Source organism: Hemibagrus wyckioides, linkage group LG25 (genome assembly GCF_019097595.1).
Source record: "Hemibagrus wyckioides isolate EC202008001 linkage group LG25, SWU_Hwy_1.0, whole genome shotgun sequence".
NCBI lineage: Eukaryota > Metazoa > Chordata > Actinopteri > Siluriformes > Bagridae > Hemibagrus > Hemibagrus wyckioides.
The window spans coordinates 3,227,659-3,243,391 of NC_080734.1; the positions used below are offsets into that span (position 1 = coordinate 3,227,659).

The 15,733-nt window shown below is 43.2% G+C and overlaps 1 protein-coding gene across 2 annotated transcripts in view; it reads right to left on the reverse strand.

Annotated features, from left to right (window-relative positions):
- The window catches only part of syndig1l (synapse differentiation inducing 1-like), a 58,287-nt gene that overhangs the window by 40,215 nt on the left and 2,339 nt on the right, over positions 1 to 15,733 (reverse strand). For both annotated transcript variants that reach the window (XM_058379654.1, XM_058379655.1), the window contains exon 2: positions 6,890 to 7,541. In XM_058379654.1, coding sequence (XP_058235637.1) covers positions 6,890 to 7,387 — 498 coding nt within the window. In that variant the 5' untranslated portion in view covers positions 7,388 to 7,541. The remainder of the gene's footprint in view (positions 1 to 6,889; positions 7,542 to 15,733) is intronic.

Here is a 15,733-nt window from a genome sequence, read left to right on the forward strand (position 1 = left end):
ATCTGGAGCTGGTTGTTTTTCTGGACTCTCAGACAACTTCATCTCCAAATGTTAGCAGCTTCTTCTGGTTGTTGCGTCTCTCCAACCATTCCTCTAGTCATTTTTATCATCAACTTTATTTCAGCTTGTGTTTAACTCTGGAACCATTTTAAACCTCCACTAGAGACACCAGCAGCCTGCCTGAAGCAGCAGAACAGACACACCTGCTATCAAGACAAGACAGTTCTGTGTAGTGTTGTGTAGTGCAGTGTTGTGTATGGTTGTATAGTGTGGTGCTGTTTTGCATAGTTTTGTGTGGTGTAATGTTGTTTTGTGTAGTGTGGTGTGGTGTTGTCTTCTGTTGTGTTGTGTGGTGTAGTGTAGTGTGGTGTGGTGTTGTGTGGTGTAGTGTAGTGTGGTGTGGTGTGGTGTTGTGTAGTGTAGTGTAGTGTAGTGTGGTGTGGTGTTGTCTTCTGTTGTGTTGTGTGGTGTAGTGTAGTGTAGTGTGGTGTTGTCTTCTGTTGTGTTGTGTAGTGTAGTGTAGTGTGGTGTGGTGTTGTGTAGTGTAGTGTAGTGTGGTGTTGTGTAGTGTGGTGTTGTGTAGTGTAGTGTAGTGTGGTGTTGTGTAGTGTAGTGTGGTGTTGTGTTGTGTGGTGTAGTGTAGTGTAGTGTGGTGTTGTGTTGTGTAGTGTAGTGTGGTGTTGTGTAGTGTAGTGTGGTGTGGTGTGGTGTTGTGTAGTGTAGTGTAGTGTAGTGTGGTGTTGTGTTGTGTAGTGTAGTGTAGTGTAGTGTGGTGTTGTGTTGTGTTGTGTAGTGTAGTGTAGTGTAGTGTGGTGTGGTGTGGTGTTGTGTAGTGTGGTGTGGTGTGGTGTTGTGTTGTGTTGTGTTGTGTTGTGTTGTGTTGTGTAGTGTGGTGTTGTGTTGTGTAGTGTAGTGTGGTGTGGTGTTGTCTTCTGTTGTGTGGTGTGGTGTTGTGTTGTGTTGTGTAGTGTAGTGTAGTGTGGTGTGGTGTTGTGTAGTGTAGTGTAGTGTAGTGTGGTGTTGTGTAGTGTGGTGTGGTGTGGTGTAGTGTAGTGTAGTGTAGTGTGGTGTTGTGTAGTGTAGTGTGGTGTGGTGTTGTCTTCTGTTGTGTTGTGTGGTGTAGTGTTGTGTAGTGTAGTGTAGTGTGGTGTGGTGTTGTGTGGTGTAGTGTAGTGTGGTGTTGTGTTGTGTTGTGTTGTGTAGTGTGGTGTGGTGTAGTGTGGTGTGGTGTTGTGTAGTGTGGTGTGGTGTGGTGTTGTCTTCTGTTGTGTTGTGTGGTGTAGTGTAGTGTAGTGTGGTGTAGTGTGGTGTTGTGTTGTGTAGTGTAGTGTGGTGTAGTGTAGTGTGGTGTGGTGTGGTGTTGTGTAGTGTAGTGTGGTGTGGTGTTGTCTTCTGTTGTGTTGTGTGGTGTAGTGTAGTGTAGTGTGGTGTAGTGTGGTGTTGTGTTGTGTAGTGTAGTGTGGTGTAGTGTAGTGTGGTGTGGTGTGGTGTTGTGTAGTGTAGTGTGGTGTGGTGTTGTCTTCTGTTGTGTTGTGTGGTGTACTGTAGTGTAGTGTGGTGTAGTGTAGTGTGGTGTTGTGTTGTGTAGTGTAGTGTAGTGTGGTGTGGTGTTGTCTTCTGTTGTGTGGTGTAGTGTAGTGTGGTGTTGTGTAGTGTAGTGTAGTGTAGTGTGGTGTTGTGTTGTGTAGTGTAGTGTGGTGTGGTGCGGTGTTGTGTTGTGTAGTGTGGTGTGGTCTTCTGTTGTGTTGTGTTGTGTAGTGTAGTGTGGTGTAGTGTAGTGTAGTGTGGTGTTGTGTAGTGTAGTGTGGTGTTGTGTAGTGTAGTGTAGTGTGGTGTGGTGTTGTGTAGTGTAGTGTAGTGTAGTGTGGTGTTGTGTTGTGTAGTGTAGTGTAGTGTAGTGTAGTGTGGTGTTGTGTTGTGTAGTGTAGTGTAGTGTAGTGTGGTGTTGTGTTGTGTTGTGTAGTGTAGTGTAGTGTGGTGTTGTGTAGTGTAGTGTGGTGTAGTGTAGTGTAGTGTAGTGTGGTGTGGTGTTGTCTTCTGTTGTGTGGTGTGGTGTTGTGTAGTGTAGTGTGGTGTGGTGTTGTGTAGTGTGGTGTTGTGTAGTGTGGTGTGGTGTGGTGTAGTGTAGTGTAGTGTAGTGTGGTGTTGTGTAGTGTAGTGTGGTGTGGTGTTGTCTTCTGTTGTGTTGTGTGGTGTAGTGTAGTGTAGTGTAGTGTGGTGTGGTGTTGTGTAGTGTAGTGTGGTGTGGTGTTGTGTTGTGTTGTGTAGTGTGGTGTGGTGTGGTGTAGTGTGGTGTGGTGTTGTGTAGTGTGGTGTGGTGTGGTGTGGTGTTGTCTTCTGCTGTGTTGTGTGGTGTAGTGTAGTGTGGTGTAGTGTGGTGTGGTGTGGTGTTGTGTAGTGTAGTGTGGTGTGGTGTTGTCTACTGTTGTGTTGTGTGGTGTACTGTAGTGTAGTGTGGTGTAGTGTAGTGTGGTGTTGTGTTGTGTAGTGTAGTGTAGTGTGGTGTGGTGTTGTCTTCTGTTGTGTTGTGTGGTGTAGTGTAGTGTGGTGTTGTGTAGTGTAGTGTAGTGTAGTGTAGTGTAGTGTAGTGTAGTGTGGTGTTGTGTTGTGTTGTGTTGTGTAGTGTAGTGTGGTGTGGTGCGGTGTTGTGTTGTGTAGTGTAGTGTGGTGTGGTCTTCTGTTGTGTTGTGTTGTGTAGTGTAGTGTGGTGTTGTGTTGTGTAGTGTGGTGTGGTGTTGTGTAGTGTGGTGTTGTGTTGTGTAGTGTAGTGTAGTGTGGTGTGGTGTTGTCTTCTGTTGTGTTGTGTAGTGTGGTGTTGTGTAGTGTAGTGTGGTGTTGTCTTCTGTTGTGTAGTGTAGTGTTGTGTATGGTTGTGTAGTGTGGTGTAGTGTAGTGTGGTGTAGTGTAGTGTAGTGTGGTGTGGTGTTGTCTTCTGTTGTGTAGTGTAGTGTTGTGTATGGTTGTGTAGTGTGGTGTGGTGCTGTGTTGTGTGGTGTAGTGTAGTGTGGTGTAGTGTAGTGTGGTGTTGTCTTCTGTTGTGTAGTGTAGTGTTGTGTATGGTTGTGTAGTGTGGTGTAGTGTAGTGTGGTGTAGTGTAGTGTGGTGTTGTCTTCTGTTGTGTAGTGTAGTGTTGTGTATGGTTGTGTAGTGTGGTGTGGTGTTGTGTAGTGTAGTGTGGTGTGGTGTTATCTTCTGTTGTGTGGTGTAGTGTTGTGTATGGTTGTGTGGTGTGGTGTAGTGTGGTGTTGTGTAGTGTAGTGTAGTGTGGTGTGGTGTTGTCTTCTGTTATGTAGTGTAGTGTTGTGTATGGTTGTGTAGTGTGGTGTTGTGTAGTGTAGTGTGGTGTTGTGTAGTGTTGTGTATGGTTGTGTATTGTGGTGTTGTGTAGTGTGGTGTAGTGTTGTGTATGGTTGTGTGGTGTTGTGTAGTGTGCTGTTGTGTTGTGTGGTGTGGTGTTGTGTAGTGTGCTGTGGTGTGGTATTGTGTAGTGTGGTGTAGTGTTGTGTAGTGTGGTGTTGTGTAGTGTAGTGTTGCGTAGTGTGGTATTGTGTTGTGTAGTGTGCTGTTGTGTAGTGTGCTGTTGTGTGGTGTTGTGTAGTGTAGTGTTGTGTTGTGTTGTGTAGTGTAGTGTAGTGTTGTGTAGTGTGGTGTTGTGTAGTGTGCTGTGGTGTTGTGTAGTGTAGTGTTGTGTAGTGTAGTGTTGTGTGGTGTTGTGTAGTGTGGTGTAGTGTTGTGTAGTGTGGTGTTGTGTGGTATTGTGTAGTGTGGTGTAGTGTTGTGTAGTGTGGTGTTGTGTAGTGTTGCGTAGTGTGGTATTGTGTTGTGTAGTGTGGTGTTGTGTAGTGTGCTGTTGTGTAGTGTGGTGTTGTGTTGTGTAGTGTGGTGTTCTGTAGTGTGGTGTGGTGTTGTGTAGTGTGCTGTGGTGTAGTGTGGTGTTGTGTAGTGTTGTGTGGTGTTGTGTAGTGTGGTGTTGTGTAGTGTAGTGTTGCGTAGTGTGGTATTGTGTTGTGTAGTGTGGTATTGTGTTGTGTAGTGTGGTGTTGTGTTGTGTAGTGTAGTGTAGTGTTGTGTGGTGTTGTGTAGTGTTGTGTAGTGTGGTGTTGTGTAGTGTAGTGTTGCGTAGTGTGGTATTGTGTTGTGTTGTGTAGTGTGGTATTGTGTTGTGTAGTGTCGTGTTGTGTAGTGTGGTGTTGTGTTGTGTAGTGTGCTGTGGTGTTGTGTGGTGTGGTGTTGTGTAGTGTGCTGTGGTGTTGTGTTGTGTAGTGTAGTGTTGTGTGGTGTTGTGTAGTGTGGTGTAGTGTTGTGTAGTGTGGTGTTGTGTAGTGTAGTGTTGCGTAGTGTGGTATTGTGTTGTGTAGTGTTGTGTAGTGTGGTATTGTGTTGTGTAGTGTTGTGTAGTGTAGTGTTGCGTAGTGTGGTATTGTGTTGTGTTGTGTAGTGTGGTATTGTGTTGTGTAGTGTCGTGTTGTGTTGTGTAGTGTGCTGTTGTGTAGTGTGGTGTTGTGTTGTGTAGTGTGCTGTGGTGTTGTGTGGTGTGCTGTGGTGTTGTGTTGTGTTGTGTAGTGTGGTGTAGTGTTGTGTAGTGTGGTGTTGTGTAGTGTAGTGTTGCGTAGTGTGGTATTGTGTTGTGTAGTGTTCTGTAGTGTTGTGTAGTGTGGTATTGTGTTGTGTAGTGTTGTGTAGTGTTGTGTAGTGTGGTGTTGTGTAGTGTAGTGTTGCGTAGTGTGGTATTGTGTTGTGTAGTGTTCTGTAGTGTTGTGTAGTGTGGTATTGTGTTGTGTAGTGTTGTGTAGTGTGGTGTTGTGTAGTGTTGTGTAGTGCAGTGTTGTGTAGTGCAGTGTTGTGTAGTGTGGTGTTGTGTAGTGTAGTGTTGTGTTGTGTTGTGTAGTGTAGTGTTGTGTAGTGTGCTGTGGTGTTGTGTGGTGTGGTGTTGTGTAGTGTGCTGTGGTGTTGTGTTGTGTTGTGTAGTGTAGTGTTGTGTGGTGTTGTGTGGTGTGGTGTTGTGTAGTGTGGTGTAGTGTTGTGTAGTGTCGTGTAGTGTGGTATTGTGTTGTGTAGTGTTGTGTAGTGTTGTGTAGTGTGGTATTGTGTTGTGTAGTGTTGTGTAGTGTGGTGTTGTGTAGTGTTGTGTATTGTGGTGTTGTGTAGTGCAGTGTGTCAGAGTCCTTAGCAGAGCCACAACTCCTCTACACCACATACTCACTCTCTCGCTCACTCACTACCTAGGGACCAGACAGTGGATTGAGACACAGCTTTTCTTTAGGATTGCATTTCTAAGACTTATATCTCATTTGTTTGTTTGTTGATTTGTTGATTTGTTTACAGTTGAGGTCCTTGGTTGTTGATTGGTTGCCATTTTTGCCTGCCTTTAACCTTAATATTAAATCACTCTCCCTAACACAAACCTTACGACTTTGCAGGTGAGCCAATCAGCATGCGGCTCCAGAATGATTGACAGTTCTAAAATCAATGGTGGTATGTGACTCTCTGGAAGCCCCGCCCTCTTTTCCCCTCCTCACATTTGTAATGATCAGCTGGATTCTCTTGAAAGATTAGCATAGATGATGTTTGGCTTAGCTAACGTTACGTAACATGCGCTAGATTTATTTCCGGATGCAACGAAAAGCCGCAAGAAAGAAAAAAAAAAGGCAGAGAATTTAGATTTAGCTCTAACGCTAATTAGGAAGCGATTAAAAACCGCTGTGTTTCTAGCAGCTCCATCAGATCATCAGCAGGTCTGCTGAATAAAGTACACTTCCTCTTCCTCTCGTGTTTGTCAGAGCAGAAAGTTTCCAGTGAACATCTTTTCTTATTACTGCTCTTATATTTCCACACAAACCCGCCTCAATCTGCAAGCTGTTCCTTTGAATGTTCTCACGCTCTAATTACAGCATATAGGAAGTCAGAAATAACGAATGCCACCCTCGAGAAATCAGCTGGAGGCGTCTGAAACGCTGACAAGCCGCTCTTCATTTTTATTATTCCACACCATCCAGAAGCAGCAGGAAAATATACGAGGGGAAGAACAGCGCTACCTGAAATAGCTTACGTACTCGGTGTAGGCTATTATCCAGCACTTGCCCTTTTCCCTTCGTAGGAGACGCTAGTGTGTGTTGACACGTTTGTAGAGGCGTGAAAATGAGAGGGAATAGCATGGTTTTATTTTAAATACCGTAATGATGCACTACAACAAACGAGCTGCAGAGCTACAGGTCATCTACATAGTAAAGATACGTAGTGATGTCATGTTTATTTATTTCTTGAACAGTAAACTTGATACATTTCTGAGAAAGGTACTGCTAATCAGCGCAAACATGCAGCAAATCTACAGTGGGTGTGTCAGTGGGTATGGCAGTGGGTGTGCCAGTGGGTGAGATTTTCAGATGAGATACATTTCTAAGAATCCTACCTTGAATCAGTTGTTATTAAACATGAACCAATTTACAGTGGGCAGTCTGTGGGTGTGTCAGTGGCTGTGTCAGTGGGTGTGTCCTGCTAACCTTGTGAACAGTAAATTGAGATACATTTCTGAGAAAAATACTGCAAATCAGTGTATCTTGAACATACAGCTAATCTGCAGTGGAAAGTTGGTGTGCCGGTGGGCGTGTCTATCTAACCTCATAAATATTATGATGTTATTAAACATGCAGCTAATTTACAGTGGGCATACCTGTGGGTGTGTCAGCAGGTGTGCCAGTGGGTGTGTCAGTGGGCATGACCTGCTAAGCCTTTGAACAGTAAACTGAAATACATTTCTGAGAAAACTACTTTTAATCAGTGGTTATTAAACATCCACTAATTTACAATAGGCATGTCAGTGGGTGTATCAGTGGGCGTGTCCTTCTAACATCATCCTCATGAACTATATGCAACAGTTTTGCATGTTTACCTCGTACTCGACGTACTCCTCCTCCTCCACCTCATAGGACACAGTCTGGATCTTCACCTCGTTCTCATCCAGGAGTTTAGCCTGCGGATCTTCGGCGCTGGGCGTCTCGACGCACACCTCCTTCTCTTTCTTTTCAGTGAAGGTGGTCTCGCAGCACTCGCTTTTGTAGTCCTTGGCCTTGACGGTGACGTCGTCCTTGTAGAGGATGAAGTTGGGCTTGTAAAAAGCCTCCACTGCCAGGTGAAGAGAAGTGGCATCCAGGAGCTGAGACTTAGCTTTACCGTTCGTTGCCATGACCCCAACCTGACCGCCAACTCCTCCACCATTACCACCACCTCCTCCTCCACCTCTGCCTCCGCTGCTGGTCACGAAGTAGTTAATGATGTTCTCCTGGTACTGGCTGCTGGGGAAGTCACTCCTGTAGCCGTAGTCGGCTTTGACCACGTGCTTGCTGTTTTTGTCCAGCAGAGGGTTCTGCAGCTCGCTCAGGTTTTCCATGGTACACTACCTTCCCACACGGAACTAGGTGACTGCCTTACGTCCAAGGTTTAAGGAGGCGACAGGGGACGGGGGGGGATCGGGAGAACGAAGGAAGCGATGACCTTGCCTGGAACGATGTGACGAGGGCTAATGGTGTTCAACAGGCCATGAGCTGCAGGAAGCGACAGAGCAGGAGGAAGAAATGGGTTATTGAGTACATGCAGGAAAGACTTTTCTTTTTTTATATAAGTACTAGCCGAGGGAGAGAAAGTACACTCTGCTACAGTATCTATGTCAGGAGAAAGTTCTGCTCTAAAAGCAGCTGAACACAACATACTGATTTCCCGAAGGCGAAGTCAAACAAGGTTCTGTCTGGATAATCAGACAATTTGGTTTAAATATCATTAGACTGCAGTGTTGAATGGGTTTGCTTTCAAAACACTTTTCATCTGCACATAAAGGGATGGTGCACTTTGTAAACAATACTAACATCTATTTTTTTTTTTAAATATTGTCCAATACCTTCTTCTTCTTCTAATACCAGTGCCAAGCTTCTGTTCTGTTCAGTGTTCTCTGATTATTATTATTATTATTATTATTATTATTATTATTATTATTATTATTATTATTATTATTATTATTGTTGTTGTTGTTACTATCCCACAGCTCTGTTGAATTCTGGATTCTGATTGGTTAGAAAATGTTTTTTGGTTTATTTTCTCTAGAAGCAGCTATGACTCTTCAGCTGTTCTGATATGTTGTCGTTACCATAGCAACAGTCATGTTTTTATGGTGGACGCTTCAAAAACTTCAACTTATAAGATGTGCAACTGTTGATGTGAAGGTTGTATAAAATGATATTATTATTATTATTATTATTATTATTATTATTATTATTATTATTATTATTATTATTATTATTATTGATGTTGGTTTTCTTATTCTTAATATTTTTAATATTCATTTTTATTTTATTTATTTTTTATTAAAATAAAATATATAATAATTTTTTATAAATTTTATCCCACGACGTTGATAAATTCTGGCTTCTGATTGGTCAGAAAATGTCTTTTGATTCATTTTCTATAGCAGCAGCTCTGAGTCTTGTTCTGATATGTTGTTACTATAGCAACAGTCAGGTTTATATGGTGGACGTGTCACATAAATCAATTTAAAAAATGTGAAACTGTTGATGTGAAGGTTATATGAAATTATTATTATTATTATTATTGATTATATTCTTATTCATAATATTTTTTATATTAATTTTTATTTATTTTCATTTTTTTTATTATATATATATATATATATATATATATATATATATATATATATATATATATAATACTTTTTTATTCTTGTCCCATGGTGCTGTTAATTTCTGGATTCTGATTGGTCGGAATATAGCAGCAGCTCTGGCGCTTGCGCTAATGCTTTGTCGTTACTGTAGCAACAGTGTCACTTATATGTTGGATGCTTCACATAAAAACGTGCAGGTAATGATCCTGGTGAAGCTTTCAGTATAGAGACATTTAAATGAAGATCTCTAGTGCGACATATCTGGTAAAGATACAGAACAATTGTTAAGTCGGAGGAGTCCAGGCTTCTGAAGATGCCAACTTATCGCCGCTTTAATGTTAGCAGAAACAGGAAGTGACTTCTGGTAAATATAACGATACACAGATGCATGATGAAGCATAAAATGTCATTATTTAGTGTTGTGAAGAGGAATAAATCACATGGTTTTATAGGAAAAGTATCAGATTTGGGATGATAAGAGTAACTTCACATCATCCCCCATTAATCCCCAGGGGTTTTTATATTCTTTAGGTGGTATAATCGTGTTAGCGAGCAGATACTAGTCTCCTGTCAGTGCAGTCTCTCTGCACAATACACATCAAACCCTTTTTAAACCATTTTACTTCAGAAGTAAAGCATTTTTATCATCTGTACAAACCCTGACAGTCTCGCTCCGAACGTCTCCACATGTCAGCAATACTGCGATAATCAGCCAGATTTCAATTAAATCACTTCTGTCGCTCTGAACCCAATCGCTGATAACAGCCTGGCTGTATTTGTAGGAAAATTGCGAGGGAGGACGTCTTAATTAAACACCAGATCCAGCTGTTCAGAATTCAGCTCCACTTTCACTCATCTTGAAGGTTTGTTCAGTTTTGTACATTTCCAACGGGGAAAAAAAAGTCAAATAAAAATGACAGGTAATTATTGACTACGCAGGCGTTCAGGAACTGGTTCAGCGGCTGCCACTTTTCTGACTTATTATCTGTAACCCTGTCATTTCTGTGCTTTCAGTCTTTATATTAAACCCAGCATTATTTAAATCCTTCACTTCACATGCTTATTATTTGTTCATTATTTGTATTTGAAATACACATGACTTCTAGAGTGAGTGTGTGAGTGTGTGGTTATCTGTTTATGTGTGGCCCTGTGATGGACTGGTGACCTGTCCTGGGTGTACCCCTTCTTTTCCCCCTATGTATGCTGGGATAGGCTCCAGCAGACCCTCGTGACTAATAATAAAGGAGGTATAGACAATGGATGACTCCAGGGGTACTGCATCACGGCTGACCCTGTGCTCTGACCCCCAAACCCTCCAAGGATGGGATATGCAAAGAAAGAAATTCATTGTGCAATAATGTAATAACTTAACTTTAAGAAAATGGGGAAAAATTGATCCCATGGACTCGACCTGGTATCTCCAGGATGGTGGAGGTTGTGTGAGGGTGTGAGGAATGTTTTCCTGACACACTTTGATGACACCAGTATTGGAGTATTGTTCCTGAGCATGTGCATTCCTTCATGACCACAATCGTCTAATGGCTACCTCCAGCATGATGATGATGATGATGTACCATGTTTCCCAATATTCCCAATACTCCCAATATTCCAATATTCCATACTCAGCGTATGTAAACTGTATGGCTGCTTACAAAGAACTGACCCAAGCCAAGCATTCCATGTCAAGGCTCCTCACAGGAAGTCGTGCCACCAAGCTTGGGCTAAAAATAGAACAGACCGCCCACACCACCAATCTGTCAACAAAAAAACACCCCAAAAATCACCTAGCTTTTGAACGCATACTGAAGGTAATGTTGGTGTCATGGGTTGACTCTTTCCAAACAGCTTTCACTGAATGAAAAAAAAATAAATTGTGGCTTCGCTTTTCCACTGCTGCTAACAATTTTTTAACAATTCTCCTGGACGTACACGCAACTTAGCCGGCGTTCGGGTCGGTTCGTATGCTGGAAATGCCTCGTATGCCGATGCAAAAGGTGAAAATTGGTAAGGGAGGACATTCATATGCCGAGGTTCCATTGTAAGTGCTCCGTGAGTGTGTGTGATATATAAATATAATAACAACACAACCCTCTTCCACCGTTCCATCGCTCTCACGACTCACGACGAGAATTAATAACAGTACGTTTTATTTTCCGCAGCTAGAGCCAGCGTTGTGAAGCAGACCGATGAGTTTCGACTCTCAGCGTGACTCACGGCCCTCCGTACAGAACACAGCGCATCCTCTGCTTCTTTTCATCTTCTCTTTTCACCGCATTGAATCCTGTAGCGTATTGACCTGAATTCTGTATTTAGCATCTACTGTGGATCCATCATTTCCTCCAATTTGTTTCTCTACGCAGTTCAGCTGCCAGTCCTGCTCTCCTCAGGAATAATGTTATTGTGAACATTTTGTTCATGGCCTTCGGGTGCATGAAAGACAAAAAAGAAAAAAAACAACAACAACTATATTTGCTCCCGATATTCATTGTATCTTGGACGCTGGCAGAATAAACAACGTTTGTTTGATTTAATCCCTGTGCCTTGTTAGTCCTGTTATGGTGATTTCAGGATGTTTAGCTTCTCGTAAGCTTGTTTGTATTCTGCATTGTCAGTTTAAATAGTGTGCAAGTGTCCCGAGGGTGGAAATGAAGCCACCCCTGAAAAAATAACATGTCAGCTCTGTGTGGTGCCGTGTATTATGCAGGTCACATTTCACTTCATTTCCATTTTCAGTGCTTTACGTGTCTTTCGGCGCTTTATTTTTGTTTGTTATTAATAAAAATGAGGCCTGGTCGAGACCTTTTCCTAAAAAAAGTCTGCTGTATATTTCTGAAAAAAATAAGGTTCAGAAAAACAAACCCGTGGGTTTGCCTCGTAGACGAGGACGAGGATGAGGAAATGGCATGTGTTTGTTTAGAATATTTTTTTTCCCCCTTTTCCATCAGGTAGAAATGCTGCATGTTGGGCCACAATCTCAGCCGAGCGGCTCGTCCTCGTGCTCTAACCTGTAGTTGGAGTCGCGATTTTCTTTCCCATGAATCATCAGAGAAAAACGAGTGAAAGTGTAGATGCAGCTGAAAGGAACGAACAGCCTGAACACTGACACTACAGCAGGATGATGTACAGATGCATCCACACCGTTTTCGTGAGATACTGAAAGAAGGGAAATTTTTCTCTGCTTCCTGTGTGTTGCTAGTAATGAACTCCTCATGCTAGGTTTTACGTTTAAGGTGTTAGCTGAAAAGCGGCTCATTTTTACATTTCCTGAGTATTGAAAATGTATCAACATCAGTGATAAATCCCTAATCCTACAGCATTTCCCCAGAAACTGGGATCCAGTGCCGGAAAATGCTCCAAAATCCCATTTCTTTCATTCCTCAGACACTTCAGCTGAAACATCTAGCTCCAGAGACGGACTCTGACTCTGAACGAGTGCAGAACCTTAACAATGCCAAGTTTTTGTTTTTTCTTTTAAAAAATATATTACTTTTACAACTTCTTACAATTAATTTAATGGCTGCACTTCTACAAAGCAGATATTGACCGCTGTGGTCCAACTAGATGTGTGTTTTGTGTCTAAAGTCATCCATTAACCTGTCTCAGAGAGCCGTGTGTGTGTGTGTGTGTGTGTGTGTGTGTGCATTAATTAATAACGAAAAAGCCGTAACTGCTTCTGCTGAGAGCTTTTATACAACCACTGATTAAGATTTGTGAGCTGCTTAAAGCCCTTAATGACAGTCAGGACATTTACATCTTCACCCAGTAGTCACTTTCATGTTTCTAGAATTTTCCAGAGTGTATGATGAGGAGGAGATTTTTATAGTCCGTGTGAAAATGTGTTATATTTAACACATGAAAAATTCCCCTGGGTCCTAGTGAACTGCGGTTAAACAGAATCCTGGGGTTGTGTAATTGGAGGTTTCACACTGCTCCTACTTTCCCCGGGGTTAACACTGAATCCTGGCTCTGACCTTTCACACTCCACATCCCTAAACCCCGCCTTAACCTTCTGCTCATTTGCATATTCACGCATCAGCAGCCCTGATTGGATAAATCTGGTGTGCGGCCGCTTTAAATAACGTCTCGTCTCACGCTGTCTCTTTCATCAGTGATGATAAAAGTTCAGCTCTGTGCTTCTGCACTCGAGCAGGTTCTGTTATCTCCCACAGCTTTATCCTCTTTTTAAGTTAGTGGTGAAGTGGACCAGACGTTGGTTCTTGTGCTAATTTCTCAGCGTGGCGTATTTCCCCCTGGCTACGGCGCGCACTTCCGTGATGTTCACAGTATGTTTAGTGCTCTGACTCTATCTACAGAGGCGCTTTTGTTGGGTGTGGTTCAGCTACGTCCTGGTCTTCACCTGATACGAGGCACAGAGGCGGAGCTCGGGTGTCTGTTGCTAAGCGACTAGGCGTGAGATGGTAAGAGCGCTAACACGGTTTCACACCGAAGACATTCAGCAGCAATATGTGGAGTTAACCGTGTACAAGCCGAGCTGATCCTGCTTCAGAGCAGAGTTTCATCTACCCCGGGGCAAAAGCTCTGCTTCATGACCTCACTTTTACATTACACCTGTGATACCTTCATCTACCCCGGGGGAGCAGGGGTTAGAACCACCAGAACCCGGGGTTAAGTGCAGTGATAAAGCTCTTTAGAGAGCCAAGAACACAGGATCATCACATGTAGTTATTTCTCTCCCAGTAAATGTGATATTAACTTTCCAGAGAATCCTAAAATCAGTATTTATTTTCAGTATGGAGTTTTAGAGATTTTGAATTTATTGTGCTGATTTAATTTTTTCAATCTGAAAACCATCATTTGGATCAATATGTAAAGGCGGAAATGACTCCTAACCTCATCAAGACTCATCCTCATGAAAAGTGTAAGTCTTACATTAAACACACCACAGACTGTTTGACTTCCTGAGTAAGAAGCTTCACAATAAAGGAGCTGAAAGACGTATTGAAAGCAAGCGGTTCTGTCTCTGAGCATTACGGCTTCGTGACAAATAGCTCGTGACTCATCTCAATACATCACGCCGCTGTCAATCAGCCCTTATCGGATTTTGAAACAGTCATTGAGAAATCTGTGCTTCGGACACTGAATAATTTAACAGCGGTCTGTCGATAGCTCTGCTGTCTGTCTCATGCTGCAGAATACCGGAGCAGGAAAAAGTGTCAAGAAATGCTTTCACTGCTCATTGATTACGACGCTTCATTAGTGCTGCTAAGAGGCGAGCCAGTCTCGGAGCGCAGAGCGGCAGAGCGCAGGGCCTGCATAAAGATCTGACGCATCCCTGAACGCCTTAACGTCCACGCTTAAGAGGAAACTCTCCTGAGCTGAAAAATCTCATTAAAAACAAAACTCCAAACACTTCTGTAGGAGCCACACATCATCCCGGACGTCGTCTAACTGCTCATTTAGTCAGACGCTAACGTGAATCTGATCCCTCAGGGTTGAGATCTCATGGCAGGAATGTTTATAAAGCGTTTAATTCCGCTGAGGACAAGAAGATATTTAATCTGACATTACTACAGAGAGCTAACTTCAGATAAATGTTTAAAAATCAGATATCTAATATTCTCACAGATTACAGCTACAGCGCAAGAGAGGATAGAAAGTGCCGACACCGGAGACTCCTTTTACGTGACTGAAGCTGTACAAAAAATGCTAGAGTTAAAGGTGGAGTTAAGGTCCCTGTTAGGGGTGTGGTTGAGGATAGAGTTAGGGGTGTGGTTAGGGGTGGAGTTACATGTGGAGCTACAGTTGGTGTTGGGAGTGTGGTTAGAGATGGAGTTAGGGGTGTGATTAGAGATGGAGTTAGGGGTGTGGTTAGAGATGGAGTTAGGGGTGTGGTTAGGGATGTGATTAGAAATGGAGTTAGGCATGTGGTTATAGATGGACTTATGTGGTTAGAAATGCGTTTGGAGTTAAAGGTGTGGTTAGGAATGGAGTTGGGGTGTGATTAGGGATGCGTTTAGGGATGAAGTTAGGGGTGTGCTTTGGGATGGAGTTAGAGGTGTGGTTAAGTGTGGCTTTAGGAATGGAGTTAGGTGTGCTGTTAGGGATAGAGGTGGGGTGTGGTTAGGGATGTGATTAGAGATGAAGTTGGGGTGTGGTTAGCAATGGAATTAGGGGTGTGGTTCGTTATGCGATTAGTAATGGAATTAGGGGTGTGGTTAGGGATGGAGTTAGAGGTGTGGTTAGGAGTTTGATCAAACTGTAGATTTGGAGCTACAGTTGGCATTAAGGGTGGAGTTAAGGTTGAGCCTTAATGCTGGAATTCAGGTAGAGTTATGGGTGTAGTTATGGGTGGAGTTAGGTTTGGAGCTACAGTTGGTGTTGGGGTGGGGTTAGGGGTGTGGTAAGGGTAGAGTTAGATTTGGCATTACAGAGGAGTTAGGGGTGGAGATAGCAGCTGAGCTACAGTTGCCATTTGGGGTGGAGTTAGAGGTGGAGTTAGAGGTGGAGTTAGGGGTGTTGTTTGTGTTTGTAACTTTTTTTCTACAAAATCTTTGATGTGAAATGAAACTAAATACGATCACTGTCATTTATTTAAACAAATGAGTTTCTCAAGAGCTCAGAACTTCACCTGCGTGAAGCCTGCATGAAGCCTGCGTGAAGCCTGCGTGAAGCCTGCGTGAAGCCTGCATGAAGCCTGCGTGAAGCCTGCATGAAGCCTGCGTGAAGCCTGCATGAAACCTGCATGAAGCCTATTTGAAGCCTGCATGAAGCCTGCGTGAAGCCTATTTGAAGCCTGCATGAAGCCTGCGTGAAGCCTGCATGAAACCTGCGTGAAGCCTATTTGAAGCCTGCATGAAGCCTGCGTGAAGCCTGCATGAAACCTGCGTGAAGCCTATTTGAAGCCTGCATGAAGCCTGTGTGAAGCCTGCATGAAACCTGCGTGAAGCCTATTTGAAGCCTGCATGAAGCCTGCGTGAAGCCTGCATGAAACCTGCATGAAGCCTATTTGAAGCCTGCATGAAGCGTACATGAAGTCTATGTGAAGCCTGCGTGAAACCTGCATGAAGCCTATGTGAAGCCTGCGTGAAGCCTGCGTGAAGCCTG